General features: G+C 54.7%; 1 protein-coding gene across 1 annotated transcript; it reads left to right on the top strand.

Moving 5' to 3' along the window:
• Positions 1 to 27,235, top strand: RP1L1 (RP1 like 1; the record flags this gene model as incomplete). Its single annotated transcript, XM_082842367.1, has 6 exons — positions 1 to 606; positions 2,488 to 2,629; positions 4,193 to 8,731; positions 22,989 to 23,098; positions 23,205 to 23,285; positions 27,155 to 27,235. 6 exons carry the CDS (start codon positions 1 to 3, stop codon positions 27,233 to 27,235), a joined length of 5,559 nt encoding a protein of 1,852 aa, XP_082698493.1.

Genomic DNA, 27,235 nt, shown 5'->3' with positions numbered 1-27,235 from the left:
ATGAACGGCACCCCGCGGGATGCCCAGGCCCCCGGACACCGCGAGCGCCTCCTGCCTTCTGTGGCCCGGACCCCCTCTGTCACCCAGGTCACGCCAGCCAAGAAGATCACTTTCCTCAAGCGAGGGGATCCCCAGTTTGCTGGGGTTCGCCTGGCCGTTCACCGACGCGCCTTCAGGAGTTTCGGGGCCCTGATGGACGAGCTGTCGCAGCGCGTGCCGCTCTCCTTTGGGGTGCGCTCCGTCACCACGCCCCGGGGCCTGCACGGCCTCAGCACCCTGGAGCAGCTGCAAGACGGCGGCTGCTACCTCTGCTCCGATAAGAAGCCCCCCAAGACCCCCAGCGGGCCGGGCCGGCCACGGGGGAGAAGCCCTTCTCAGCGGTCACGGGATTTTGAAGGCTGCTGCGAGGCACCTGGAACGGCTTCTTCCTGCAAAAGTGTCCGAGCCCCGAGGAGGATAACGCTGGTTAAGAACGGCGACCCTCGATACCAGCAGACAGCGGTGCTCAGTCACAGGAACACCAGGAGCCTGACGGCCTTTCTCAGCAAAGCCTCGGACCTGCTGCACTTTCCCGTGAAGCAGGTGTACACAACCGGTGGGAAAAAGGTAGGCTGTCGGGTATGACATTTCCTTAAAAGATTCCCTGGACCTCAGCTCAAAACACTTAGGTGGAACTGGGAAGTTATTCCTTTAAAAGAGGCACTGATTGCCCTGCTACTAATTAAAGGTGCATAGAGTGGAGACGTTCAGTCAGTTAATCAAACAAGCAATTGTTCTTCATATTTTCAGCTACCATTTAGCAAGTGTTTAGTACCTGTTCCTTGCACACTTTGTTTTCTTACCTAATCCTCTTAGCCTATTTTGGTGAGAGTTCAGTGTAGGAAACAGAAAAGACTCCAAGTGCTTTAAGCAGAAAGCAATTTCCCGCAGGGCACTGGGGGGACTTTCACATCTTTGGAAAGCTGCGGGAGCGAACTCCAAGTTGGGTGTGCAGGGTTGGCTCCCAGCACCCTGCAGAAAGCTATAACTCCGCTCCAAGCCACTGTGACTGGGCTGAGAAGGACCCCTCTGTAGTGGAACCGAAGCTTATAAAGCTGGGTCGGCAACCTGCCCCAGCTGCATCTTAATGCCCAGGGACACCAGCCACTGCTGCCTGAGCGCCATCGCCTCCCGATGCCCACAGACTTGCTTTGTAGCCACACACAGCCAGAAGCAAGAAGAGACAGTGTCTACCTCGCTTGCCATCCCAGGCTTGACCCACCTGATGGAACCCGATTGGCATCCGGCCTAACTGGCAAGAAGGCTAGTGAATGTAACTTTTGCCCTCCTGGGTTTTGCTGAACGTGAATGTAACCCAAGATGGGCAGGCTGGAGGATGGAGGTTGATTGATCTAACCCACATAAACTCTCACAGTCTAGTCCTATAGCTACTGACACCTGTATACGCCACGCTACTTAAATGTATAACAGCAGCTACAGCAGCGCGTCCCCACCTAACCATGGAACCATCCCTCCTACCATCGAGACGTATTCCCCTGCTCCCCAAAGTTGCATCCGTGCTGTACCATTCTCTTTCAGCTCAGTCACGATCCCACCTTTCTACCCTCTATCTTAAGAGCCCTTTCTTTCATTTCCTTGTTAGTAAGCATACCCTTCTAATTGGAGAAAATGAAAAAGAACAGATTCTGTACTTTAAAGATGGAACGAAATCCCCCAACGTCGCTAATTATAATGTAATGCTATAAATTGTGCAAATCAACAGATAGGCAGGATCCTTGGGGCCAGGTGAGATTTTTCTAAAAGCAGGGACCTGCTTCCTGGAATGCAATCCAGCACTGATGTTGCCTGCACGACCCAGCCTGGGATGCCATGATGGTGGGGGGTAGGGGTAGGTGGTGGGAGGGTGACCCACGCGTCTGGGCAGGAGCCTAGAGAACCATTGGAGGAGGGAGAGAAAGGCCATCTGTGCCTTGTCTTTCTCTGCTCCACTAGGGGCAGAAGCAGAGGCCCTGGGCTCAGATTAGACTGGAAAGCACAGATCAGACCCAAGAGAGGACTCTGCTTGGAAAAAGTGTGAGATAGTGAATCAGGTCTCCATATGGGAGCCCTGGACCTTCTGTTATGGTTGCTCTAAAAAATACACATTCCAGAGGGAGGAGTGTGGGCGGGGAAGCAAGTCAAAGCCTTCTTGAAGTCTTTTCCACCTGAGTATCAAGAATAACCTCTAAACCACAGGCCTCGTACCAGGTGGAGGGAGGGCTGTAGGTAGAGAAAAAGATCATGGTGGGAGGACCTCAGCCCCCCGCCAGTCATGGAGGTGTATTGAGGAGTGAATGGGATCCTTCCCTTGGATCAGAAATCTGGGGCGAGATGTGCAAATATCAAGAAAGGGACCAGCGACAGTGGATTCTCCCTCTACCCGTGTCTCGCTGGACAGAAGCGGGTCCTGCAGACCACGCCTCCTGACTCAACACTCTGCTTCCCCAGGTGGACTCTCTGAAGGGTCTGCTACACAGCCCCTCGGTGCTGGTATGTGCCGGTCACGAGCCCTTCAGACCTCTGGCCGTGGAAGATGTCAGAAGAAATGGAAGTGAACCTTTATCTGGGCAGACTTCAAGGAGGAAAAGCGGTGAGTTTGTTCCGCAGGACCCCCAGCCTTATTTGCACTGGATGGTGGTTTGGTAGGGCTGGGCAGATATCCTTTCCAGATAATTAAAAAAACCTGCCTTTGGCTCCGGGTCTGGGGCACCCCATTTGTCTGGGGGTCTCTCTTGCCTCTTTCTCCTTCTCATCACCATCAGCCTTAACTAGGTTGAACATTTGGCTGGGCTGAGAGAGATGGGAGTCTGGTATTTAAACAGGGATTAAGAGATCTTGAACGTTAAGCTTCTAGGATCTAAAATAAACTTTGTTAAGAACCATAGTGAGCATGACATTATGGAGGCAGTGGACCATGGGTATGCGGCCTTTGCATCTTTCAAGAGTCATGACTGTCTTAGGCAACCGTGAGGACCCAACAGACCAAAACAAATGATAACCATTGATCATCTATCCATCCATCAATCTATACAGCCAACCAGCCATCCATCCAGGTGCCAGAGGTAGCCTTCATTATTAAACAACAACAACCACCACCACCACAAAAACCCAAAAAGCAAAATTATTGGAATGACAATGGGCAAATTTTGGCGAGAAAACAAAATAATATCCTTTGTGAAAAGCTATGAAGAGAAAGACAGCAGTGGTTTCGGTGACTGCATCATGCTGGGTGTTGGATGTACAAAGGCCCATCAGCCACATCCCCTCCTCTGGAGGAGCCCCCAGTCTCATCTGGTGCTTATGGAGGAACAGGGCTGAGCAAATCCTTCTCCTGCCCAGATGGACTCAGGAGGTCTGCTCTTCCGCCGGCCACAGGCTCAGCCTCTGCCGGCCCCTCCCTCTTGCCGAGCATTAGCTCAGGAGATGAAATGAGAAAGTACCACAGGGCTACGTTACCTCGGGATCATGTCTTTTTATCCCCAGTGACCCCCTCCTCTTCTCTTTTTCATGGCTGAGGGGCAGGCTTAGCTACCACGACCTGCTATCCTGTGTCCAGGTCCTTCCTTGCAACCATTTATCAACCCCAAATCTTGATGAGTGTTAAGATGTTACATCATCACTAATAACTGCAAAGCAGTTTACAGTTACAATCAGGTGTGTCTGCAGCAGCTTATCGATTTTTGCTTCCTGTGCCGTGGGTGGGTGTGAGCAGAGCTGGAATTTAGCTCTGGGCACCGACGCTCTGCAGTCAACTCTACTGTCTGTGGAGAACCTGCTTTGCGCCAGCGACTTTGCAGGAAGCTTTCCATGCGCTGCCTGACATCCTCAAAACAAACCTACCCGTTAGATACCATGACTCTTATTTCACAGCTCAGGAAAGAGGCTCTGCCAAAGCCTGCACAGCTAGGAAGTGGCAGGGTCGAGACGGAACTCGGACTTCAAGCTCACCTCGCTGGGCTCTGCTGGTTCACACCCTGGCAGCTCCGTGAACATGCGTTCTAGCATGGTTTCTGTCCTTCCTGCTGGTTGTGGAGGTGGCAGGGGTATACAGTCCGTGGAAGGCTCATGACTGGCCTTGACTCTTCCATCCCGAAGCTCTCTCCGGCAGCTCACTATCTTTCCTTCTTTTCTCTTGCTTGTCATCGTGCACCAGGGAGCTGGGGGCCCAAAGCCAAGCAGAGCGTGATCCATGCACGGTCCAGGCCAGGCAGCGGGCCGCGGCGGTTCTCCTTGCTGTCGGAGAGATCTGGGCTCGGTGACCCCTCGGTGCCTCTGCAAAGTGCCTGCATGTGCCCTGCTCCTGACGGGAACCCTCAGGGCACACCTGGCCAGCTCAGCCCGTCGGTAGCCGGTGAAGACATTGAGAAGAACGTGCGCGTGAACGAGGACGGCAGCTTGTCCGTGGAGATGAAAGTCCGCTTCCACCTACAGGGGGAGGACCTACTCCTGTGGTCCAGGAGGGTCGGGAGGGCCAGCGGGGAGGGCCCTGTCCTGGGGGAGGCAGATCCCCTCGGCTGTGTGTGGAGGGGCCCCCCTAGGGACCCCTCGGAGCCTGGGGCACAGGGACTGGGGCCCTGCGAGGCAGGAGGTGTGGGAGCCTTTGACCGAGGCCGGTGGCAGCCGGGGTCTAGATATGAGATCTGGATGAACCCCCTTTATGCCCCCCAGGGAGAGCAGACAGCCTCTCAGAGGAGGTCTGGGCTGCCTCAGAAGTCCCACTCCAGGACCCCCAGGAGCCAAGGGGTCGCCAGCAGGAAAAGAAGGAGCAAAGACAGCGCCAGCCCTTCCTCCAGTGACAGAGCCCCTGAAGGCTCTGAGACCAACTCTTCTTTCTGCTCCAGGTCCCTGGAGGACGGTGTGGGCAGCTGTGGCCCACGTCTGGCCTCGGGGGCTGGTGAGGGCACAGGCAAGGGAGCAATGCCGAGCCGCAGGGAGCACCGTGGCTGCCTGAAACCGGGGACCCGAGGCCCGGCAGACGCTTCTCCTGACTCCTCGGCAAGTGGCGGCTCTCACGAGGAGTCCAGTGAAAGGGGTGAACTGCACCAGGGCCGCCCCAGCAAGAAGAGCTGGGCTGTGACTTCCTGGGGGGCCACCCAGGGGGGAGGCCCCAGCCCCCCCGCCGTGAGCCCCTCGTCTGTAAGGAAAGAGGGCCCACGGGCAGAGGAGAGTGGACGGGGCGCCGGATACCACCGGGCAGCCTCTGGGGAGGACGCAGGAGGCCACCGTCCACCTTCTGCCTGTGCGTCAGCCCCAGGCAGGAGCAGGAAGCAGCAGAGCAGAGCCGGCACCCTGTCCTTACCCAGCGTTTCTGTCCTCAGCCGCGGGTCCCAGAGGGGCCGCCCCAGGCAGCACCACCACCCAAAGGACACCCACTGCCCACTCGGCCTGCCTGTGTCCAGGCCAGTGCCGGGGCCTCCCAGCAGAGGCAGGGCCCGCCCAGACAGCCCAGCGCCTGGCCCTTCGGAGAGCCCACACAGCCGCGGGAGCCGGGCCTCCCGGGACCCGGGGCCCTGCTTCTCCGCCTCTCTTTATTCCTGGGACACGCGAGGGTTCAGCAGCATTCCCATCACCCCTGTGAGCAATTCTGACTGTGCTTCCAATTTCCACCCCCCAAATTCCCCCGCTGCTGAGACCGAAGGGGACCCTGAGTTCAGGGCGTGTTCACCAGCTCCCACACCTTCAAACACCTCTGACTCTTTCAACTCGCAAGCTGATGGCCTGGGTGAAAAGGCAGGGGGTGACAGTCCCAAGCCTTCCTGGCCCTTGGTCCTGCCAGTCGGGTGGCCCGAGGGAGGGAGGCCGGGAGTGCACGGGGCCAGCTGCTGCTCGCAGCTGGGCGCATCCCTGGCCCTCGGGTCCCCCGGTGGGAAGACGCAGTCGCTGCCAGCCTCTCAGCCTTGGGGCGGCCAGGGCCCCTTCTCTGAGGCCTGCTTGGTGTGCAGCGGGTACTGTCCCGTGCCTCGCAAGCCACGGCCCTCGGGCAAGAAGCATCCTTTGCGTACCCTCAGCCACAGCGAGGGCACCCACAGTGCTGATGGGGAGCCGGGAGGGACCGAGGCAGGGGAGGAAAAGCCGGACGTCTGGCGCCCTCGGCCCCCTGGCTCTCCGGGAGGGGCCGCGGGGAAAGCAGTCACAGCCGTGAGACGGGGTGGCTCCCACCGCGGTCCCAAGCTCGGGAGAACGTTCCAGGAGCAGGTCTCGGGTGGAGGAGACCTGGAGGAGCAAAAGGAAGGTGGCTACGTGATGCTGGGCGCCCTGCCCCGAGCCTCCCCGGGAGCCGTGGTCCGTGAGTGGCTGAGCAACATCTCGGAGGAGCCCGTGAAATACGAGATGGCGGACGAGGGCGAAGACCTGGCTGGGCGCAGCCCGGAAGGCCCCGAGGAGGACCCTGCTGACCAACATCCCCCAGATGGCCTGGAAGGGTCAGTGCAGGCCAGACAAGTACCCCTGGAAGGGGCGGCCAGTGAGAAAGCAGAACCAGATGCAGCCCTCCCAGGGACGGGCAGCGCTGGTCCCAGGTCAGGAGCGGGCCTGCCTTGCAGTGGGGTTTCAGAAGCCTCTACGGAGGCCGGCAAAGGCAAAGGAGCGGCTGTGGACCGTGCGATGGGCCAGTGCGTGCTTCCCAGCAGGGTGTCTTCCTCCATACACATCATGAAGGCGCTGATGGGATCCAGGCCAGGCCGGCCCAGCAGTGTGCCCGAAGTGTCCAGCTCGGTGGGCAGGAGACTCGGCCGCTCGGCCCAGGCCCTCGTCACCTGTCTCGCCAGGCTCCGCTTCTTTGATGATGACCTTGGATCTCCCGCTGGCAAAGTGAGGTTCACAGACTCTCCTCGGTACCAGGAGCTCCTGAGCACCTTGCAGGCCCTGTGGCCGGGGAGTGGCCTTGGGCACAGAGAGCTGGACTCGGGCCTCCAGGAGCTAGGCTGGGGCCAGGCCCTGCCGGCCCTTGGGTCCCACGCTGCAGCTGAGGACTTCACGCCAACATCCTCCTCTGGTGTGGATGTTGGCAGTGGTTCCGGAGGCTCGGGGGAGGGCCACGGGCCCTGCACCGTGGACTGCGCCCTGGTCCCTGAGAGGATGGGGCTGCCCTCAAGCATCCCCTGCCAGAGGCCTGATTCCAGAATCTCAGGGAACCCAGAGGATCCGGGAAACCAACAGCTGAGTGGTTCCGAGGCTGGTGGTACCTCCAGTGAGGACAGGGCCGAAAGAAACAGTGGGGAGCAGGTGTTGGGCAGTGACCAGGACCAAGGTGTTAAAAACACGATGCAAGAAGAGGGGGTACAATTAGAGGAAATAAAAGAGGAAAAAGAAAGAGCAGAACTGCAAGAAGAGGGTGTTAAAGGGTTTCCCGAAGAGGAAGGAATCACAGGACGAGAATCGTCAGGGGCCGGCTCTCAGGATGGGGTGGGTGCCAGGGAAGACAAGAGCCTGCAGGAAGAGCAGAGAGACCCCACCTCGGCCACGCTGAGCCTCCCAGGGAAGAGAGAGAGCCCGACAGAGCACCCTAAGAGCCTCAGGGAGAGTGACCCAGATGCCAGCGGGAGTCAAGGTGGCCCCAACGCTGAGCCTTCTTTGGAGAAGTTGTCCACAGCAGCTGAGACAGGCTGTGGGCAAACCCAGGGCAAGCTTATCCAGGGGGCGGAGGAGAGGGGCACTTCCACAGCCCGCAGAGGGCCTCTGGACCCTGACCCCCTCTGGGTGTCCAAGTTGCTGAAGAACATGGAGAAGGCCTTCATGGCCCACCTCGCCACTGCCACGGCCGAGCTCCAAGCCCGCTGGGGCCTGGAGAGCAACGACCTGCTGGACCAGATGGTGGCCGAGCTGCAGCAGGACATGGGCCGGCGGCTCCAGGACCACGTCGAGAAGGAGCTCTGCAAGGTGCAGAGCCGGGCGGGGGGCACGGCCCCGGGGCCACCCAGGGAAGCCCCCCACTGGGAGACGCCCCTGCAGACCAAGCAGTACAGGCAGCACCTCCAGGGCCTGAGTGACCTCTCAGCTTCCTCCGAGCACATGCGGGGCCGGGGGCCCCCCTCCTTCTCCCTGGAGGACATGCCAACCTTCAGACGAGTCCTGGGGACCCGGCTTGTGGAGCAGGTTGAGGAGGAGGGGTTCTGTCCCTGCGAGGCCTGCATGAGGAAGAAAGTGGCCCTTGCATCCCCGAGGGACGCAGTGCGGGCGGCCAGTGCGCCCGTCAGAGAGGCCTTTGACCTGCAGCAAATTCTGCAGAAGAAGAAAGGAAGATATGTGGACGGGGAGACCGCAGAGGCGGCCCCGGCAAAGAGGGGGATGGAGCCCCTCGAGAGGGACCCCTCGGGGACGGACCCTGTCCGGGGAGCTGACGGAGGCCCTGAGCTGGGATCAGGCCAGGGCCCCGGGGTGGAGGTGGGGCACGAGACCCTCAGCAGAGATGAAGCCCCCCGGGGGGCAGAGGAGGGGGCAACTACTGAGAAGAGAGAAAGGAAAACAGACCCCTTTGTAGGCAGCTACCCAGACGGGGTGGGGCGGGGGAAGCAGGGTGTGGGCAGGGAGGAAGGAGACCCGGAGGTGGGCTCTGGGGCTGAGGACACTGGGGCGGGTGAAGCCCCGGGAGGAGGTGACCCGAGTCCAGGAGGACAGAACGCTGGTGCAGAAAGTGCAGAGGCCCAGGGAGCTGATGGGGAGCAACAGGCAGAGTCAGGAGGAGGAAATCAAGGTAAGAGAGAAGCGCGCCCTCAGCTTGGCCTCGGACACCGCCAGTCGCGTGAGGCTTCTAGAAACAGCAGCCCAGACCAGGAGGGCAGGCCCACGCCGTCCCTGGCCCCAGGTGCAGACTCCCCCCGCCAAAGGTCAGGCCTCTCGTGCTCCAGCGCATCATCTCTGGGGAACTGCTCTCGGCTCTCTCAGAAAAGCTCCGAAGATGAGCCTTCAGACAGACACACGAGGAGCCTTGAAGACGAGGCCAAGGGCGTCCCTGATCCAGAGACAAAAGTCACAGGCACGTGTCCAGAAAGCTCCCCTTCTGAGCAAGACGGGGCCCCCTCAGGCTCGAGGATGCCAGAGCAAGGAACAGATGAAGGTCTGACTCCAGAGCAGGGGACAGAGGGAGGCTCTGACTTAGAAGCTGAGAAGGTAGTGAAAAGTCTCGCTTCCACAGAAGGGATGCTTAAAACCCTCCCCATGGACAGGACAGACGGCTTTGGCCAAGACGACTTAGATTTCTAAGAATCCAGCTGCAAGACAGTCCTGAGTCTGGAGCTCAGCCTACTGGAGATGCATAAGGGACATGGGCGAAGGTCAAGGACTTGCCGAGGGCATGGCCACCCCACACTGCCCCAGTTCTAAGTTTTGGGGTTTCCAAGGCCCCATCGGCCTGTCCACCAACCGCGTGAAAGAGGGCCATCCCAGATCTTCCCCATTATACGAGGTCAGCTGCCCAGCATTTGCCTGCTGGGCCCAGGAGGATGGAACTGCCTGGCAACCGTCCAGGAGAGGTTCTGTTTGTGTTTGTTTTTTGCTGGTGAGTGTTTCCCTTGTTCTTTGCCTATTGATCTCCAGTTATTTCTCTCCTTGGCCTCTCCTGGGCACTGATGTCTCTCGACTTTGAAGTGCTTTTTTCAGTCTTGACTATATTTGGTGACTCTGCAGATGTGAAAATTTGGGAGAAGAGGATAAATTCAGGATCACTGGACAAAGTTTGTTCTCAGCCCCAAAGTCCAAGTGTCTTTCCTTAATTCTTTTCTTTTTTTGGAATGAAAAAAATTGGAAAATGCAAAAGCAGAAAGAAGGAAAAGTAGTCCCTCATAATCCCACCCCTCGGGGATGACTCGTGGTAGCATTGGATGTATTTCTTTCCCATCATTTTTCTAATTATTTGATAATTGTGCTCATCCTTTTAAACTTCTTTTTTTAACATAATGAGAATTCCCCGATTAATCTCAAAATCTTCATAAACCTATTTTTAATACCTGAATAATGTTTTTAATGCCCAAATAATATGAGATTATAAAATGCTTTTTCACCATCTCCCTTTTGCTGACCATTTGGATGGTTTCCATTATTTTTTCCATATATATATGTGTGTGTGTGTGTGTGTGTGTGTGTATATATATATATATATATATATATATATATATATATATATTTTTTTTTTTTTTTTTTTCCCCTGAGTAGCAGATGATTTCCTTAGGATAGATTCCCAGGCATGGAATTACTGGATCTAAAGATATCGACTTTTTTAAGGCTCTTGATATCTTCTGTCAAATTGTTTTTCTAACGGTCTACTAAGTTGTACTAAGTTACATCACCTGGTCTGCCACATTCTCAACCGTGTTTGGTAGAGTCATTAAAAAGGAGAAATCTTTTGCTAATTTTATAGGGAAAAATAGTACCTTATATTAATGTGGAACTATTTTAGCTATATTTGATTGCTAATGAGATTAAAGAGTTTTCTATTTTTTTAAAAGTCATTTGCATATAAATTATACATGTATGCCTTTTACCCATTTTCAGCTGGAATTCTAGCTTTTTTTAAACAAATTGATTTACATGTGTCCTTTACAATTTTTAAACATTCTGTTTATCATTTTTGAGATTGAAAAAATGCCCTTTCTCGGCAGGCTTCTCCAGGAAGCCTTGGACTAGGGCTGTCTGGATCGGGGGGTCCTTAATGGGGCAGAATTTCCCGCAAGGGTTCTCACCAGCATACAGGACCACTTTGTGTGTTCAGAATTTTTAAAGCGGAGGTCTGTGCTACAAGAACAGGTATTGTTCACTGGTTGTTTAAATGTAAATGTTCATGTAAAAAATAAAGAAAATAAATACATTAATAATAGAAAATAAAGCAAATGTTGGGTGTAGGCTGTGTCCTCATGCCCAAAGTCATCTGTTCTGTTCTGTTTCTTTACTTTTCTTTTTTTTTTTTAATTTGTTTATTTATTTATGGCTGCGTTGGGTCTTTGTTGCTGCGTGCAGGCTTTCTCTAATTGCGTTGACGGGGAAGCGCGCTACTCTTCACTGCAATGCGCAGGCTTCTTATTGCAGTGGCTTCTCTTGTTGTGGAGCATGGGCTCTAGGCGCAAGGGCTTCAGTAGTTGTGTCTTGTGGGCTCTAGAGCACGGGCTCAGTAGTTGTGGCGCACAGGCTTAGTTGCTTTGCGGCATGTGGGATCTTCCTGGACCAGGACTTGAACCTGTGTCCCCTGCGTTGGCAGGCGGATTCTTAACCACTGCGCCACCAGGGAAGTCCCTGTTCTGCTCTGTTTCTGAATGCTGGAGATGTTCTTAATAAAATTTGACATGTTTTTAAAATTTCTTGTGGAGGCTAGTCTTTAAAGTTTTTACATTGAAAGTATATATGAAAAAGAATATATATATGTATCTGTATAACTGGATCACTTTGCTGTACACCAGAAACTAACACAATATATATACACACACACACACATGTGCTATGAACTGGTATCTTAGCCAGAAGCCCCCAGTGAAACATTGCGTTGTGAGCTTGGATTAGATATGGTGATATGCAGGATTGTCTAGAACTTGTTATTATTAGTTGACATGGAGCATCCACTGTGCCCCTCTTCTGTGACTTGAGGTCCTCAGTCATTTCCTAAGAGATGTTCCAACCTCTTTGTTTCATAATCTGCTATCTCCCCAAATGACAGAGACAGCCACCACGGGCACCTACTGACCCGGCTCTTCACTAAAATGGCATGTCCACCTCTGGTCAAGAGAAGGCAATGGAAAGAGGGTGGGACTTGGAGTTGGATGACCAGACTCAAGTTCCAGTGATGGCATCTCAGTTGCAACCTCTGTGAAATGGACCAAGTAATATTTTGCTCACTGCATTGTTGAGAAGTAGATGAGATAACATATGAAACTTCATTACACGTGTATTGGGAAAATACCAATATTTTAATTAGAACTGCTAAGTTTTCAATGCCTATGATGTATCAGGTACCACATGAACATAAATGATCTCATTTAGTCTTCTCAACGTGTCCGTGAAGTAAGCAAGTCGACAGTTATCCTCATTTCAAAAATGAAGTAACCGAGGCGGAGGAGTCTTAGGTAAACTTGTCCAAGTTCACGCAGTTAGAGGCAAAGCCAGGATTTAATCTCAGATATTTCAGACTCTGAAGTCCACGTCCTTTTCCACTGTATCATATTTTTTTCATTTTGATTTGGGTTCCCTAACTAAATCATTTAGCTAAAGGTGATCAAAGATTTGCTGAATGAATTTACTGCAAAAGAGTTAAGACTTAGGAAAGTAGATTAGGTGGGATTTTTTGTTCAACCAATTGTATTACGCCCTTAGTAATGTTCTAATTACATACAGACATTGGGAGCTTGAGATAACCTGGCTTTTTAAAGCTAAGAGTTGAACTCAAACGTTTTCTAGCCACAGAATTCTCCTTTTAGTTACAAACTCATCTTCTTGAAGCCTCCAGGAACTGGGTTGGCCAAAAAGTTTGTTCGATGCTATGGAAAAACCCGAACGAACTTTTTGGCCAACCCAATATTTCTGCTTTTATATTAAAAAACTTGCTGTTAATGGAAAACTGTGTCTTCTTCTGCCTTGGACAGAAGGCCTGTGACCAAGTATTTCAGGGCCATCAGCCAAGGGGGGATTTCGGCGTCTCCTCTGCAACCCTCTTCTCTACAGCAACCATACTGCACAGCATTGCACAGGCCTCTGAAATTTAGCACCTCTTGAAAATGTTGGGCTTCCTGTAGCCCATCCCTGAGTCAAAACTTGGTGCATTTGCAACTCAAAGCGTTGCCAAAGTACTTTTAGTATCAGTGGTAATGCAAGCATTTTTAGCCAGCAGAGTCTCACCTTGAAGTAAATGGGAGAGGGAAGTGAGTGAATAGAAACCAAGCTCTTCTCCCCCCTCCTCTGTCCTGCTGGGGATCAGAGATTTCAGATCAAAGGGACCGTTTTTCAGTGGCTGGGAGCTAAAGCCTCGTGTCCAGGTCCCATGTCAGAGATTCTGAATTTATTGGTCTGGAATTGGGCTCCAGCACAGCTGCTTTGTCCAGCCCCCAGATGTACGTAGCGTTCAGTCCAGGTGGCCCGTCACTGATTTAGTCCAGCTTCCTTTTTCCAGGTGAGGAGACACCCATCTTGAATAAATGAACTGCCTAAACCATGCGGCTGGATAAGTGGCTACGCTGAGAGCAGACCCCAGGTCTTTCTCTGGAGCTCACTTCATATTCTCCTGTCCCCGAGCTGAGCGAGGCCCTGCTGGAGAACTCAAGGAGCAGCCAGCCTTGTCACCCAGACCCCTGCACCCCTCCCCTGCTTGTCCCCCAACTCCCCCTGCCCTAGCTCCCTGCCCCTGAGTCTGACCCGGTGACCCAGCTGCTGTCTCCAGGAGGGCCCTTCTAAGGTGTCCGGGGCAGAAGTAACCCGTCCTTTGTCTGCACAGCCCTCAGTACAAGTACAGCTGTGAAGCGGACGTGTCCTGAGAGATTTCCACATAAATCAGAGGCCAGGATGGAGGCTTCCTTCACCTGAGTGAACATGTAAACCACCTGGCGAGCGTCATTAAAATGGACACGTCCACCCAGGAAATCCTGATTCCGTGTGTCTGAGGGGGTCCAGGAATGTGCGTTTCAACAAGCCCCTGGAGGCCCACGCACACACGGTCCTCCCCCCAAAGTTGGCTGCCTTCTATGGCCAGACCATCCCACCAGGACCGGGGGTCCTCCCAGACACACACATACACGGACGCGCGCGCGCGTGCGCACACACACACACACTGCACACCCGCCAGACACACCCCCCCGACACACCCCCCCCAGACACACACACACACATACCCCAGACACACACCCAGATGCACACACACCCAGACACACACACACCCCAGACACACACACACATACCCCAGACACACACACACACACACCCAGATGCACACACACCCAGACACACACACACACACCAGACACACACACACACCCAGACACACACACCCCACACACCCACCAGACACACACACACACACCCAGACACACCCAGACACACACACACAGACACACACACACCCCAGACACACACACACCCAGACACACACACCCCACAGAGACACACACACACACCCCAGACACACACAGACACCCCAGACACACACACCCAGACTCACACACACACACCCAGACACACACACACACCCCAGACACACACCCAGGCACACACACACCCCACAGACACACACACACACACACACCCAACACACCCCCCCAGACACACATACACACCTCCCAGACACACACACACACCCAGACACACACACCCCACAGACACACACACCCCACAGACACACACACACAGCCCAGACATACACACAGAGACACACACACACATACCCCAGACACACACACACACCCCCACACACACCCACACACCCCCTCCCACACACACCCCCCAGACACACACACACACACACACACACACACACACACACACACACACGGGGGTGAAGAGAACCCCCAGAGGCACAGCGGGCAGCCCAGCCCCCGGTTGTCCGTGGAACTCGCCCGGGGCAGATGCACCCCTGGGTGTGGGTCCTCTGACTCCCATCCACTCACCAACCGAGCTCCAGGAGAACGAGCCAGCTTGTCTCGTGACCCTTGGGCTAAGGAGCCTTCAACCCTCCATCCAGAGAGCCGGCCAGCACCCGCGCTGAGCCCCGCATGCAGCGGGAGGGCGGCTGCCTCCGATGCCCCTCCTCTGGGCCAGCTCTCTGCCTTCCCGTTGCCTGCACACCCTCCCTCTGGGGAAGCCTCCAGAGCCCACCGGTGCCTTCTTTCCTAGTGGCATTTACAGAGCCCCATGCTTGTCCTCTTGGGTTAAATGTTCAGACCTGGCTGGGGAGTGGACAGTCATAGCCCGAGGCACCCAGTTCGTTGATGAGGAGACCAGTCGCAGGTCCCACGGGTCTGCTGGTTGTGAGTTTTCCAAACACTGGGGCCTAGCTTGGTCATCATGTCTCGAGATGGTGGTGGCCCACGGTCCTAATGACGCCCCTTGACTCAGTGACAGCACCCCCTCCTCGGCGGGCACTTTTCCCCCAGAACGCCGGGCGTCCTCATCCCCAGCCCAGTGGTCTTCTCTCTCCTTCATCTCCCCGGAGGGCCTCACCCTCTCTTCATCTTTCTGCTCCTACTTTGGTCCGAGGACGCCCGGCGGAAACCTGCGATCCCTTATTGCACTCCTCATGTGTATCAGGAAGTTGCTTTTATGTACATGTCACCTATCGCAGCTGCCTGGCTGAAGAAACGGGTTCAGAGGTAAGTCTCCCAAGGACGCGTGGCTGCTAGATGCCGAAGCCATGATTTGAACCCAGACCTGACTCTCCCGGGCCTGGGTTCCCTCTTCCACGCAGCCAGGGCCTGAGCCCCAGGCCCGGAGAGACCCCTTACCTTGTACCCCTTGGGCTGGGCTTCAAGCCCTGCTTCCTGCCCTTGGAGCCCCACTGCCCGAGGCTGGCTGGGGAGGCTGGGCTCCGCTGGGCTGCATCTCTGGCCACCTCATCGTCCTGCCCTTGGCCTGTGGGGCTGAACCTTCCAGGTTCACACCTTGTCGTAGCCAGCGCCTCCGCACCCCAGGGCCCGTCCTCCTCGGCGGCATCCCTGACAGCCCCACTGGCCTGTTGCTCTTAAAGAACAAGGAACTTGTGGTTTTCCAACCGTGGGCAGCCTGGGAAAAGCATTGAATGTGTTTGTCCGTCACAACGATGGGCAGCGCCTGTGGTGTGGTGTGCAGCGCCCAGCGTGCTGAACGCCCGGCCACCCTGGGGCCAGTCCCTCACGAGGATGGGCGGTTCTACCCCAGAAGCCACGGGTATTACTATTGCTTCACTTTACAGCCGACCAGACTGAAGTTCGGGAGCGTAGCGGCTTCCCCAGAGGCACAGGGCCAGGCGTAGACGAGCAACCCACTTCTGAGTTATGACTCTCCCCTCGTATCCGAGAAGGAGTGATAGGGCCTTGTAACATTCCAGGCTGGCTTGGGATCACCTGCCTCAAGGCAAAGGGATGAACTGGGCGACCTCCTGAAGCTTCATCATCACAGCAGTTCCGGGAAAAGACAGACCTTAGGGTCAGACGCCCGCTGGCTGCCATGGATAAAAGGTGGGATGGGTGAGAGTTGGAAGTGACTCATTTTTCTTGGAAAAGGCTGAGCCCTACATCGGCTTCAGCTTGGCGAGCTCTTCCTTGCCCTTGAGAGACAGGCCCCGACAGGGCAGGCAGCTCCAGAAAAGGTTGGGGACCCAGGGATAAGTGGAAATGCTGTGCAGGTGTTTTGTTCTGACATGAAGGAGCAATGATCTCTCTTCCCCTCTTTGATCTCAGCCTTCCAAGCACACCTGACCCTCCCAAATACATAACAGAATCAGACCCACAAAAACTTCTGAATTTAAGGGACGAGGGTGAGGAGAGAAGACATCTACAGGATAAACTGAGTCTATTCCCGCCTAGGTCCAGGCTCTTCACCCCCACTATGAAGCTGCTCTTACAGACGGAGATTAGGACTTGTACGGATGGGTTCGCTGCAATCACATGTCACAACAGCAAAGGCTCATAGTGATACGGCTTCCCCACATTACCTGGACCTGCACTGCAGGGCACACTACACACCAGGACCATTGACATTTGTTAGTTCTTTTATCCGACCTATAATGAGCAGCTGTTCCGAGCCAGGCTCTGGGCCAGCTGCTGAAGATGCAGAGATGAAAGTGCTACCCCCAGGTGTCCCACTCCCTAGACCTCCTGTGGCCCCGCCCCCCCCACCCGGGGCTCACCAGTCAGCAGTGCTGCCCTCCTGATGGACAAGTGAAATAACAGAGCAGTATTCCTGCTCTGTGTGCCCAGGGGTGGAGCGACAGCAGGAAACCCAGACGGTGGCTAAGAAAATTGGGAGATGCCGCGGAAGTGGTCCCAACAGCAACTGTAGCGGTAGAAAGGCCAGTTTTCATGAGCTATTTTGACTGGGGGCGGTGGTGGTCTGGGTATTCTCCAGGCGTTTGTCATGAGCTGAGGCTGGGGGTTGGGGGCTGTAGGATGGGGGTGACAGCAATTAGAAGAAAACACAAGGAGTCATGTGGTCTGTTGGGGGGTGTCTGCGGGCAGTAGGTGTAGGGCAGGAAGGAAACTGAGAGTCGCAGAAATGCTGCCTAGTTGAGAAGGGGGCCCTGATGACCTGAGAGACACCTCTTCTGGAAGGTAGAAGAGGTTGTTCAGAATGGAGGAGGGTGGGAGTGGGAATCTTGGGACCACCTGAGGAACTTCCAAAGACATAGGCTGGATCTTTGGCCGGTGTGAGGGCAGGTGTCTTCCTGGGCTCAAGGAGGACCAGGCCTCAGGTTGGCCCTGGCTCAAAGCCCCACCAGGTCCCCAAAACACAGGGAGGGGTAACGGAGAATCTAAGAGAGGGGAGGGCTGCTGTCGGGCTGGAGAGCCGCTGGACGAGGCAGAGAGAAGCCGGGACTACCAGGACCCCTGGGTTCCCGGGGGAGGGGGTCCAGGCCAGCACGAGGGGTGTGGTCTTTTCTAATCCGGTGTTTCTGCCTGAGGCCCTGTACTCCGACAGTCAAGGTGGCTTTCCTTGCTGCAATCTGCTTCTAGTCCTGGCTGTGTCCCTAACCAGCAGCAGCAGGGTGACCTGGGGCATTGGAGGGTCATTCTTGGAGGTCCTTGCAGGGTCCAGACATCCCCTCCCCGTGGAGCCACAGTAGATGAGCCGGAATGAGAAAGGCTGACTTCCCATCTTACCCAGAGACACTTGGCTTCTGGGACTGGTGACAATGAACTATCGAGAGAGCCCTGCTGCTTTCCCATTCTCTGTGTCCCAGAAGCAAGAGACTTTCGGTCTAAGATGACCATATACCTGCTCCATCTTGGCTCTGCCGTTTATAGCCCCGCGTCACTTGAGAGATAAGTGCGCAGAGGTCCAGAGACATCCCGCCCTGGCCCAAGGTCACACAGCAAGTCAATGCAGAGTTGGGCCTGGAAACTGGGTTTCCTGATTTGTAGGCCTGAGTTGGCTCCGCAGCTGGAGAGCCTCAGAGCCGGGGCTGCCCCTCGGGGAGGGCAGCTTCACAGCCTAATTAGAAGCTGTAGGGGAGTGGGGACATGGGGGGCCGTGCTCGCAGATCAGCGCCCCTCCATAGATCATAGGCATGCCAAGGACATAATAAATAATCTGCCCAAAGGTTTTAAAGGTAAAAATCAGCAAACCATTAATAACATCCCCGGCACCATACATCACGCTGAAATCTTCCCATTACGCCGCTCCCTGAGCCGATTCGCATCTTCTAGGCTGTTTTTGTTTGTTTTCGTTCCCTTTCCGATATGTCCTGCTGCACCTCTGAAGCCCCTCCCTTGCAGCCTGTGGGCCGGGAAGGATGGGAATGTGGAACCTTTTCGGATTGACCATCCGGGTTCTATTCAGGAGTGTGGAGGGATGGGCAACCCTTCCTCGGGACCCCGTGTTTCTGCATCCACGTTTCCTTTTAATGGATGGGGTGAAGCTGGCCTGCCTTCCCCCACCCCCAGCTCTAAGAGGAATAACTCTCTGCCCTCTCTCTCTGAAAAGCCATGGAGGAGGCTTAATTAATTAATACAACAGGGTCACTTTAAATAAGAAAATTGCTGACGGCTGCACTCTCCAACCCCTGGTGTCCCCTGCAGGGAGGGAGGCGAGCTCGAAGATTTGGGTGTGTTGGATGTGTTTTATAATTTGGGAGTCGCCCGAGGTATCAAGAGCTGGAATGAGGAAAATCAGGCAGAGAGAAGCCGGGCCAGCAGCCTGACGGCCTGGGATGCGGGGCAGTGCGGGGCCGTGTGACCACAGGGTGGAGGGTCCAGGAATGCCGCCGGCACGGGCCGTGCCGCCCCCATTTGGCCTCAGCTTCCTGCCGCGTGCTGCCCTCCGTGAGTCCTTCGAAGGGCGTGTGAGATGAGTGGATCCCGAACTGCCACAGCGAAACAATCTCTTGAATGCAGGACGCGTACACTGAAAACGAGGAGGAACTCTGTGCTGGTTACTTGTTGCCTCCTGGAAGGCCCCGCTGATGGGGACGGGGGCGCTCGGGCAGCGTGGGGAAGGGGCTCCTGTCTTGGGTCTTTTGTCGTGAGCTGAGCTGGGTGACTTTAGAACAGCCCCTTCCCTCCTCTGGGCCTATGTCCTCACCTGCAGCATTCTGAGAGTCCCTTCCAGCTCTGAGGCTGGATTGGGCCATCTCCCTGAACTTCCCATCTGAGAGCCAGGGCCACGTACCGGTCATTCTGCAAAACCTCTTGAGCGGTCCCGGGCTAGGGCCTGCGAGCCGCCGGCCTCAGCCGTTTTTGACCTTGGCTAAGACATACACCTCTCCACAGCTTGGAGTTCTGTTCCCGTCCCCGCAATCCCTCAAAGTAGACAGTAGGAACCCACCAGACCACCCCTCACACGTGAGGGGCACATTTCACAAAGCCTGGCTTCCTTAGGCCTGCAGAACGACCCAGTGAAGAAGCAACGGAAGGTCCGCTGTACCCATGTGATGGATGAGGAAACTGATACGGACAGATGAACAGGACTGAGAAACCCTCTGGTAAAAGGCCTCTCGTGGAGAGAAGCTCAGGGTGTGATGGCCGGGAGCAGGGCTCTGAGACCCCGAGGGGACGGATGGCTATTAGGCCAAGACAGCCCCTCGCCGTGGACAAAGCCTCTTTCCCCAGCATATCTTGGGGTTTGGTGCAAACCACGCCCAGTGTGAGCAGCTCTCACCTGGGCATCACGTTTTACAAGAAAGACTCGAATTCCCTAGGCTTAGAGTGACGTCCCAAGTTGACTCTGCAGGGGAAACTGGAAGCCGGGCCCCAGCTGCCAAAAAGGAGGTGGGGCTCCACAGCCAGCAGACATGTGCTGGCCTCCCCCAGCCCTGGAAGGTTCTTCTGCAAGACCAGCATCCTCCTTGCGGCTGTTGGGACTTCCCAGTATGGACCATCTCAGCCTCCCTGTGTCCCGAGGGAGGGCTCCATCTAGCGCAGGGTCCCCGGGGGCACGTCGGTAGAGCCCGAAGGCTCCGCCGGCAGACCCCTCTGTCGCGCCTTCCTTTGTACCCACAGTTTGCCCACCTGCCACACCCTACTTACCAACTGTGTGGTCTGGGCAAGTCTCTGAGTCTCTGAGCCTCAGTTTACCATCTACCAAAATGGACCTAATGCCCACCTGTCTAAGTGGCTATGAGAATTAAGCGGTGTGATAACTGTGGACATGCCATCGTGAGTATTTAATAAATGAGTTATTCTTGGGACAGGTTGGAAATGATTTGTCTGAGTGGGTACAGAGGCTCCTGATTCACACAGAGGAGAGAAAGCACATTTCCACTGGCAGGGAGTAAACTGGGGAAGGTTACACAAAAGAGAACCCATTCGGTCAGCACTTTGACAAAAGAGTGGGGCCTTGACGGGACCAGTGGGGAGCCTGGCTGGGGAGATTCCAGGCGAGGGACAGAAGGTTGAAAGCCCAGAGGTTTAGGAAGCAGGGAGGGTCCAGCTTGACCAGACCCAGGCACGTGGGGGAAGGGGGACATTTTGGTCTGGTCTGTCCGTCACCCTGGCTGAGCCCCAGTGCCAAGGCGTCAGCTCTGATGATGGAACACACTTTGCCAACCAGCTGTCCTGAGAGACCCTGGCTCCCCTCAACCCCCTGTTACCGTGACAGACCCCTGGCCCCCCTCAGGCCTTGATGGATGGCTCCCACGTCGATTTCATACATCTCTATCTTCTCCAGGAGCTGTGACACAAGTAATTGGTGTCACCTTTGCTGACTGCATGGCAAGTGCTGACAAAACAGTCCCTAACAGGGAGCTCTGGGGTCCTGTGCTCGATTCTGTGGATGAAGGAACCGCCAGGGACTGACCGAGCTGACCCGTGGAGAGGCAGCCGGCCCCGCTGGACCAGCGGGGAGCCAGTGCAAAGGTATCCTGGCCCCAACCTGGAGAATGTGCCGGACTCCTGCTGAACTGGGGGCAGCGCTGTGTTTGGGATCCATGACTCATCCCCAAGGCTATGCTGGGGGCTGACCCACACCTCTCTGATCACTGCCGTCCATGCTGTTCCTAGGCTGGGCGGTTGGTGGGGGCTAACCCTCGAGGAGGGGCCCGGTCTGCTGCCAGCAAGGATGCTGCCCTTCCCCAGCACAGATGATGTGTCTAAGGTGAAATGAGTTTCACCGACAAGTGTAGATGTTGGCGAGGGGAAGTTTTGGGGAGGTGGGCTAGGGTGGGTAAAGGCCCTGTCACCTGCCCTTGACCAGACAGACCTTGCATCAAGCCAGGCCCAATCTGACCTGGGGCCTTGGCCTTTCTAGCCTCCGGGGTGGAGGGGGGGAGGGGCCTCCCGAACGTCTCATCATTCGCAAGAAGACGGCAGCCTCGCCCAGGCCCACCGCTTAGCAGAGAGGCCTGCGGTGAAGCAGGAACTCACACAGGGGCCCTCCCGGGGTGGGGCCCAGGAGAAACACCTTCTCCGAGCTACCCCATCCGTAGCCAGAGTTCAACGGGGACAAACGGGCCAGTGGAAGGCTACCTGGGGGCTGCACCACACGCCACTTCTCTCCATCCTCTAGCATCTGCCCCTTAGAATTCTGCCTTAAAATTCAGCTGAAACAGCCGATGGCAGGGTGCACGGGCCCTGCCTCAGTGGCCTCCTTGTGGGGCCTTTCATGGCTGGCCCCTGCCTGGCCCTGGGAGGAGCTCTGACAAGCAGGGTCCTGGAGCCCCGGGGGGTTCCAGCGTCCTGCTCTGAGTTCTTTCCAGGAGGATTTTGGGTGAGGCTCGGTCTTTGGTTTTCGTGTCAGAAACCACATTTTGGTGTTTCTGTTTGCTGTGTTTTTGCTCCTCCCAAACAACCTGTGATCGATGGGGCTTCTCCCTCCTGGTGGTGGCTGAACCCCTCACCCGCGAGGGACGCCACCCTCTCTCCTGGCTCTGCTTAACCTGTCTTCCCTTGTTTTCTTTTCCCCTCAACTTTCTTCTTCATTTTGTTTTATCCTGTTACGTTGTCTGCATCTTGTAGGTTGCTGTAAGTCCTTTTCAGTATGAGGCTGGACTAAGCAATGAATAAAAAGACGCAGACTCAGTCTGGATTTAGGAAAGAGACATATATCCTCAAGGCACATCATTTATCCCCTGGGCCGCTCCTCCTGGGGTCTCCAGTTCTGGCCTGGGGAGATTGGATCATACAGTCTACGCCCTTTGCTCCATACCTACCACGGGCCATGAGCCATAAATGAAGCGACGGTGGCACCTGGGATGTCTCGCAGCCGCTCCTGGCTAAGAGCAGAGGCGGTTCCCCTCGGGGTGACTCGGTCAGCGTCTGCAGGCACTCGGCCACCGAGACAACTTGGCCTCACGTTTGGCCAAGCCGCAAGGTCTCTGTCTCTCTGCGGCCCCGACGGCTTGTCTACCTGCGGGATTGGCAGGCCCGCTGGGGTGTCCTGCGTGTGCACCCAGGCGCTCCGCACGCCTGGGGGTGTTGAAGAGCCCTCCTGCCGGGCACGGGACAGGCCAGAGAGCAGAAGCGTGAGTCATAGGTCACGGGCCTCCAGGGGTCAGAGCTGCGGTCATCCCGGGAGCCACTCGCTCCCTGCTCCAGCTGTGTGATGCTGGCTCTGTTGTCCAGGGAAGGCTGGAAGGTCCCTTCCTGGGGTCATGATTCCCTGTCTGCCCCTGCCCTACCCACAGAGAGAGAGGGGCCTCTCGGGGGGGTGTGGAGCAAGGCCGAGGTTGCCCTCGCAGCTCCTTCCCAGGGCCCTGGGCTCCCCCCTCACAGCCCCACCGTGCGGCCGTCTCCGGCGCGGCCCCTGGGACCTGCAGATCCTTCCTCCATCCCGCCCGGCTCGGGAGAGTCCCTCAGCGGGCTAATTGTCCCAGTCCTGCCTCATTGTTCCTGTTATCAGCATCCTCCACACTGCAGCGGCTGCACAGGAAGGCGTGGCTGCCACGGAGGCCGAGGCCGGCCCAGGTGTCCTGCTGGCGGGGCTGCCTGCACAGTCGGGGTCCTTCAGGCTTGTCCCAGAGCCCATGGTGGGTTACATGGCACACGGCCATGCGCTTTTGGGGGCATCTTGGTGCTTGGGAGGAAGGGGCAGGAGACTCTGAGCACCCCCTTTACCAGCTGTGGTATCTGCAGGTACAGGCAGCCTCTTCAAGTCTCTCCTTCAAGGCCAATGTCCTGCACAGTCAGAATCTCCGCATCTCTGTTTCCTTCTGTGTAGGTGCAGGCCTGCCTGTTTTCCTTTTTTTTTTTTTTTTTGATGTGGACCATTTTTTAAAGTCTTTATTGAATTTGTTACAATACTGCTTCTGTGTTATGCTTTGGTTTTTTGGTCCCGAGGCACGTGGGATCTTAGTTCCCTGACCAGGGAATCGAACCTGCTCCCCCTGCATTGGAAGGCGCAGTGTTAACCACTGGACCGCCAGGGAAGTCCCCTGCCTGTTTTCTTGACAGGCCCAAATAAGGCTGAGGAAATGAAAGTGTGTGAAGTGAGTGGTTTAGATTAGAGCAGACCTAATAAAGCAAATCCTATCCAGAGTTTTTCGGGACGAAGGGGCTGGGGGAAGGGAGAGGGAAGCTTGCTTTTGGTCTGCCCTGGGCTAGAATATTCTAGGCGTCTCAGGAGAGCTGGCGTGGTACAGATTTAGCAAATAAAAAGAAAGGACACCCAACTCAATTTGGAATTCAGATAAAGAATTATTCGTAAACTAGCAGTATGTCCTCTGCAATATTTGGGACAGATTATACCAAAAGATTATTCTTTATTTGTCTGAGATTCAAATTGAACCGAGTGTCCTGTATTATATCTGGCGCCTCTATATAAGACCCGTTGTGGGGTGCGGGATGCTGCAGGGAGGTCGTTGGGATGCTCAGACAGGACTGGGAATGGGGGGGGGGTTCCTTTGGATCTTTCTCATTCCCTAGAGTTTCTCTGGAGCATCTTTTCCAGAATCCTCTAGGAGACGGGCAGGCTGGAGGTGGCTCCCCAGGGCACAGGGATGCCCCAAGTCTGAGGTCCCCAGAGCAGAGTCAGACATTCAGGCCCAGAGCTCTTTGCAGCCTCCTGTGGTGGAGCCCCCTCCTCAGGGCTGTGGGTGCAGATGGGGAAGTCGGCAGAGCCGGCCTGGTAATCCGCTTGGACCAAGGAAAGAACCCGGGGCCTGGCGGCCAACTCCGTTCCCACCGGCTGGGACGCCTCGCCCTCTGCTGGCAGGTGCTGATATGACAGGCATCTCTTTCAGGGACGGTCCCTGCAAGAATTACCAGACAAGCCGCATCCCCAGTTTATCTTCCACTCTTCTGTACCTGCTCTGGGAGAATCGGAATTGTGGCTTTTCTGGGAAGAAAGATTCACCGTCATGAATCTGTGTTGTTGATACAAGCCCATTTCTTTTATGCTAGGCAAGCAGGATCTTGGAGAAAACGAGATATAATGTTCACTAATATTGCCTTCCGGAAGGAGTGGACTTGGAAACTTCTAGAAACAAAAAGAGGTAATGTCACTCAGTCTGTGAGGTAATGACTCTCAGGGTCATTAATAGCGGTGGGAGCATCGGAGCGGTACGACCATTATCTTGTTCACTGTAGCAGGAACGCAGTTCTAAAGTCTCTGGAACGGGTAGTTCACTCTTTGCTGCTCCCTTCTATTAACGTGGATAATTATTTGCTTCCTGTGATCCCCTGTTTTAGCTCAAGACACCTCCAAGTGACCAGAGATCTCAGGACAGAATTCTCTACAAGATACTCAATGAGCCAGTAACACAATTCCTACAGATGACAGCCAAAGGGAATCATGAGGGGCATCTATCAACTCCAGCCAATGAAGAGTTTAACTTTATGTACTGAACACAGGAAATAATAGATACATTCTCTTCATCAAGATATTTATAATCCACATGGGAAAGTGACGTGGTTATAAGTATGAGCTAATACAGCTGCAAGGATTTATGATGTGCAAACGGGGCAGACCCAGGTTTTCCGAGGACTTCTTAAAAAACAGACTGACTGCACGTGAATAACGAGGCTCCTAGTGAATACTTATTTGGAACGAGTAAATGAATTACAACGATTTGCATATTTCTATAAGGCTATTTTTTAGTGTCGTTCTAGATTCACAGCAAACTAGAGAAGGTGGTACAGAGATTCCCTGCCCCCCACACGTGGCCCCATCATTAACATCCTCCACTGCAGTGGTGCATTGGTTACAGTCGATGACCCTGCATTAACACCTCATAATCACCTTAGTTGACCGTAGCATTCAGCCTCTGTGTCGTAAACTCTGTGGGTTTGGATAAATGTCCAGGGATATGTCTCCACCATCAGAGTATCATAAAATGGTTTCGCTGCCCTAGAAATCCTCTGTGCCCCACCTACTCCATCCTCCCTCCCCCAACTTCTGGTGACCCCTGATCTTTTTACTTTCTCCATAGTTTTGCCCAAGTAGAAGATTTTTAAAAGATGAAAAACAGGAATGTCAGGGAACCAGGAAAATCATCCGGACAAGCTTCTGGCTCTGTATATTTGTTTATCCTCTGCTTGGGACATACTTCCCGTGCTGGGAGCCCTAAGACACGTTCCCACTGATGCACGACTCGTGGCCTTGCACCTTCGTCTTGTGGCACTGCTGGGTCATTGGGGGTGTTCCTGGAAGCCATTTCGACACCAAGACGGTTGACAATATTTAATTACACAGAAATGACTAAAGTGCACGTGCGCGCGCACGTGTGTGTGTGTATGATGGCAGGTATGATGGAGGGAAAGTCAGAGCGGAAACAAACAACAGTCTTAACCAATTTGTGATTATAATAGCTTACATTTGCAAATTTCACAAACACATGTACTGTTTGAATAGAGGCTGCTAGGGCGCTTGGCTAGCCATGAGGGGCCTCGAGACTTAAACTTTGTTGGTTTCAGGGTAAACCTCCCACCATATACAGACCAAGGCCAAGTCTCAAAACAAATAAAGTCAACATTATCCACAAATGAGACTAAAATTTTGAGAATAACACTAGGGACATCTGGTTATTTTCAGTGTTTCAAGTGTCTTGAAGGCACTTTTCTAACAGTGATACTGATTTCCGCCTATGATTTATAGGAACCAGACTCCTAATCTGTAAGCCCAATAGATAATCAAACGCTCTTTATTTACCGTTTATAAGATCTAGCTGTATCCCGAATTCTCAATGTTAAATTTAATCTGCTGTATTCATATTAGGCCCAATTTGTGCTGTCCCAACCCAACCCTGTGTCCCACCGCAGGGACGTTACCATGGTAGAAAATGCTGGGCAAGCAAGAATAATAGAGGGAAGGCATCTCGGGGAAGCAATTCATTCTGAAGCCATATGGACATGAGGTTCAAAGTCAGTGGAACAGAACAAGAGGAAACGTAACACAATGGGTGCAGGTTGGTTTAAGGGCTTCTGGACAAGGAAGACAGCTACTGAGTCTCTGAGTAAGACAGGGAGCTCTCTGTGAACTTATGACCTGAGCCTCTATTGGGCTTGTTTGGACATGGTTTGGAGGAGGTAGGAGAGGCAGCTAGATGACCACTCTCGGGGCATCAGAATTCTTTCTCTTGGCCAAGGCTCATGCTTGGATTGTAGGTAAACAGCGCCCTCTACTGCTAAATAGCTTTTACGACAGCTCAGAGGGCAATGGTTCCCTTGGAGGCTCTGTCTACAGGCTCATGCCCCCCGCCCCCCTAGGAAATCTGAACTTCTAAAGACGCTTGGAGGTGGTAATGTGGGGAGTGATCTAGGATAACCTGGGCACAGCCGTCTGAGACGAATCCCCGTGTCCACAGTTCCTGGTGCCTGGGCTTTCTGGGTGGCGTGGCACTTGCTTCACCCCTGGGCTTCCAGGAGACTGCTCACTCTCCCCGATGCCCCTCCCTGGGGGCTGCGGGAACAGGCAGCCTCCCTGCTGCTCTGCCATTAACCAGTGGCTTGACCCCAGGCACACTGCTTGACGCTCATCTTCATTCTCCCATCTCCTGTAAAGTGAAGAAACGGATTAACTCGATGATGTCTACAGTACCTGTCAGCCCCCTCCGGGACCCACCCACCCCACTTCTCTCTCTCTCAAGCTTCTGCCGGACTCCTTCTGGGGAGACCGGTTGCACCATGAAGCCGAGAAAGGGTCCCCAGCCGTGTCTGTGTCTGCCTAA

This window comes from Leucopleurus acutus, assembly GCF_964270905.1.
Source record: "Leucopleurus acutus genome assembly, chromosome: 7".
In the NCBI taxonomy this organism is placed as follows: Eukaryota; Metazoa; Chordata; class Mammalia; order Artiodactyla; family Delphinidae; genus Leucopleurus; species Leucopleurus acutus.
The sequence above is the reverse complement of the archived record's forward strand: the minus strand, read 5'-3'. Positions and strand labels throughout refer to the sequence as shown.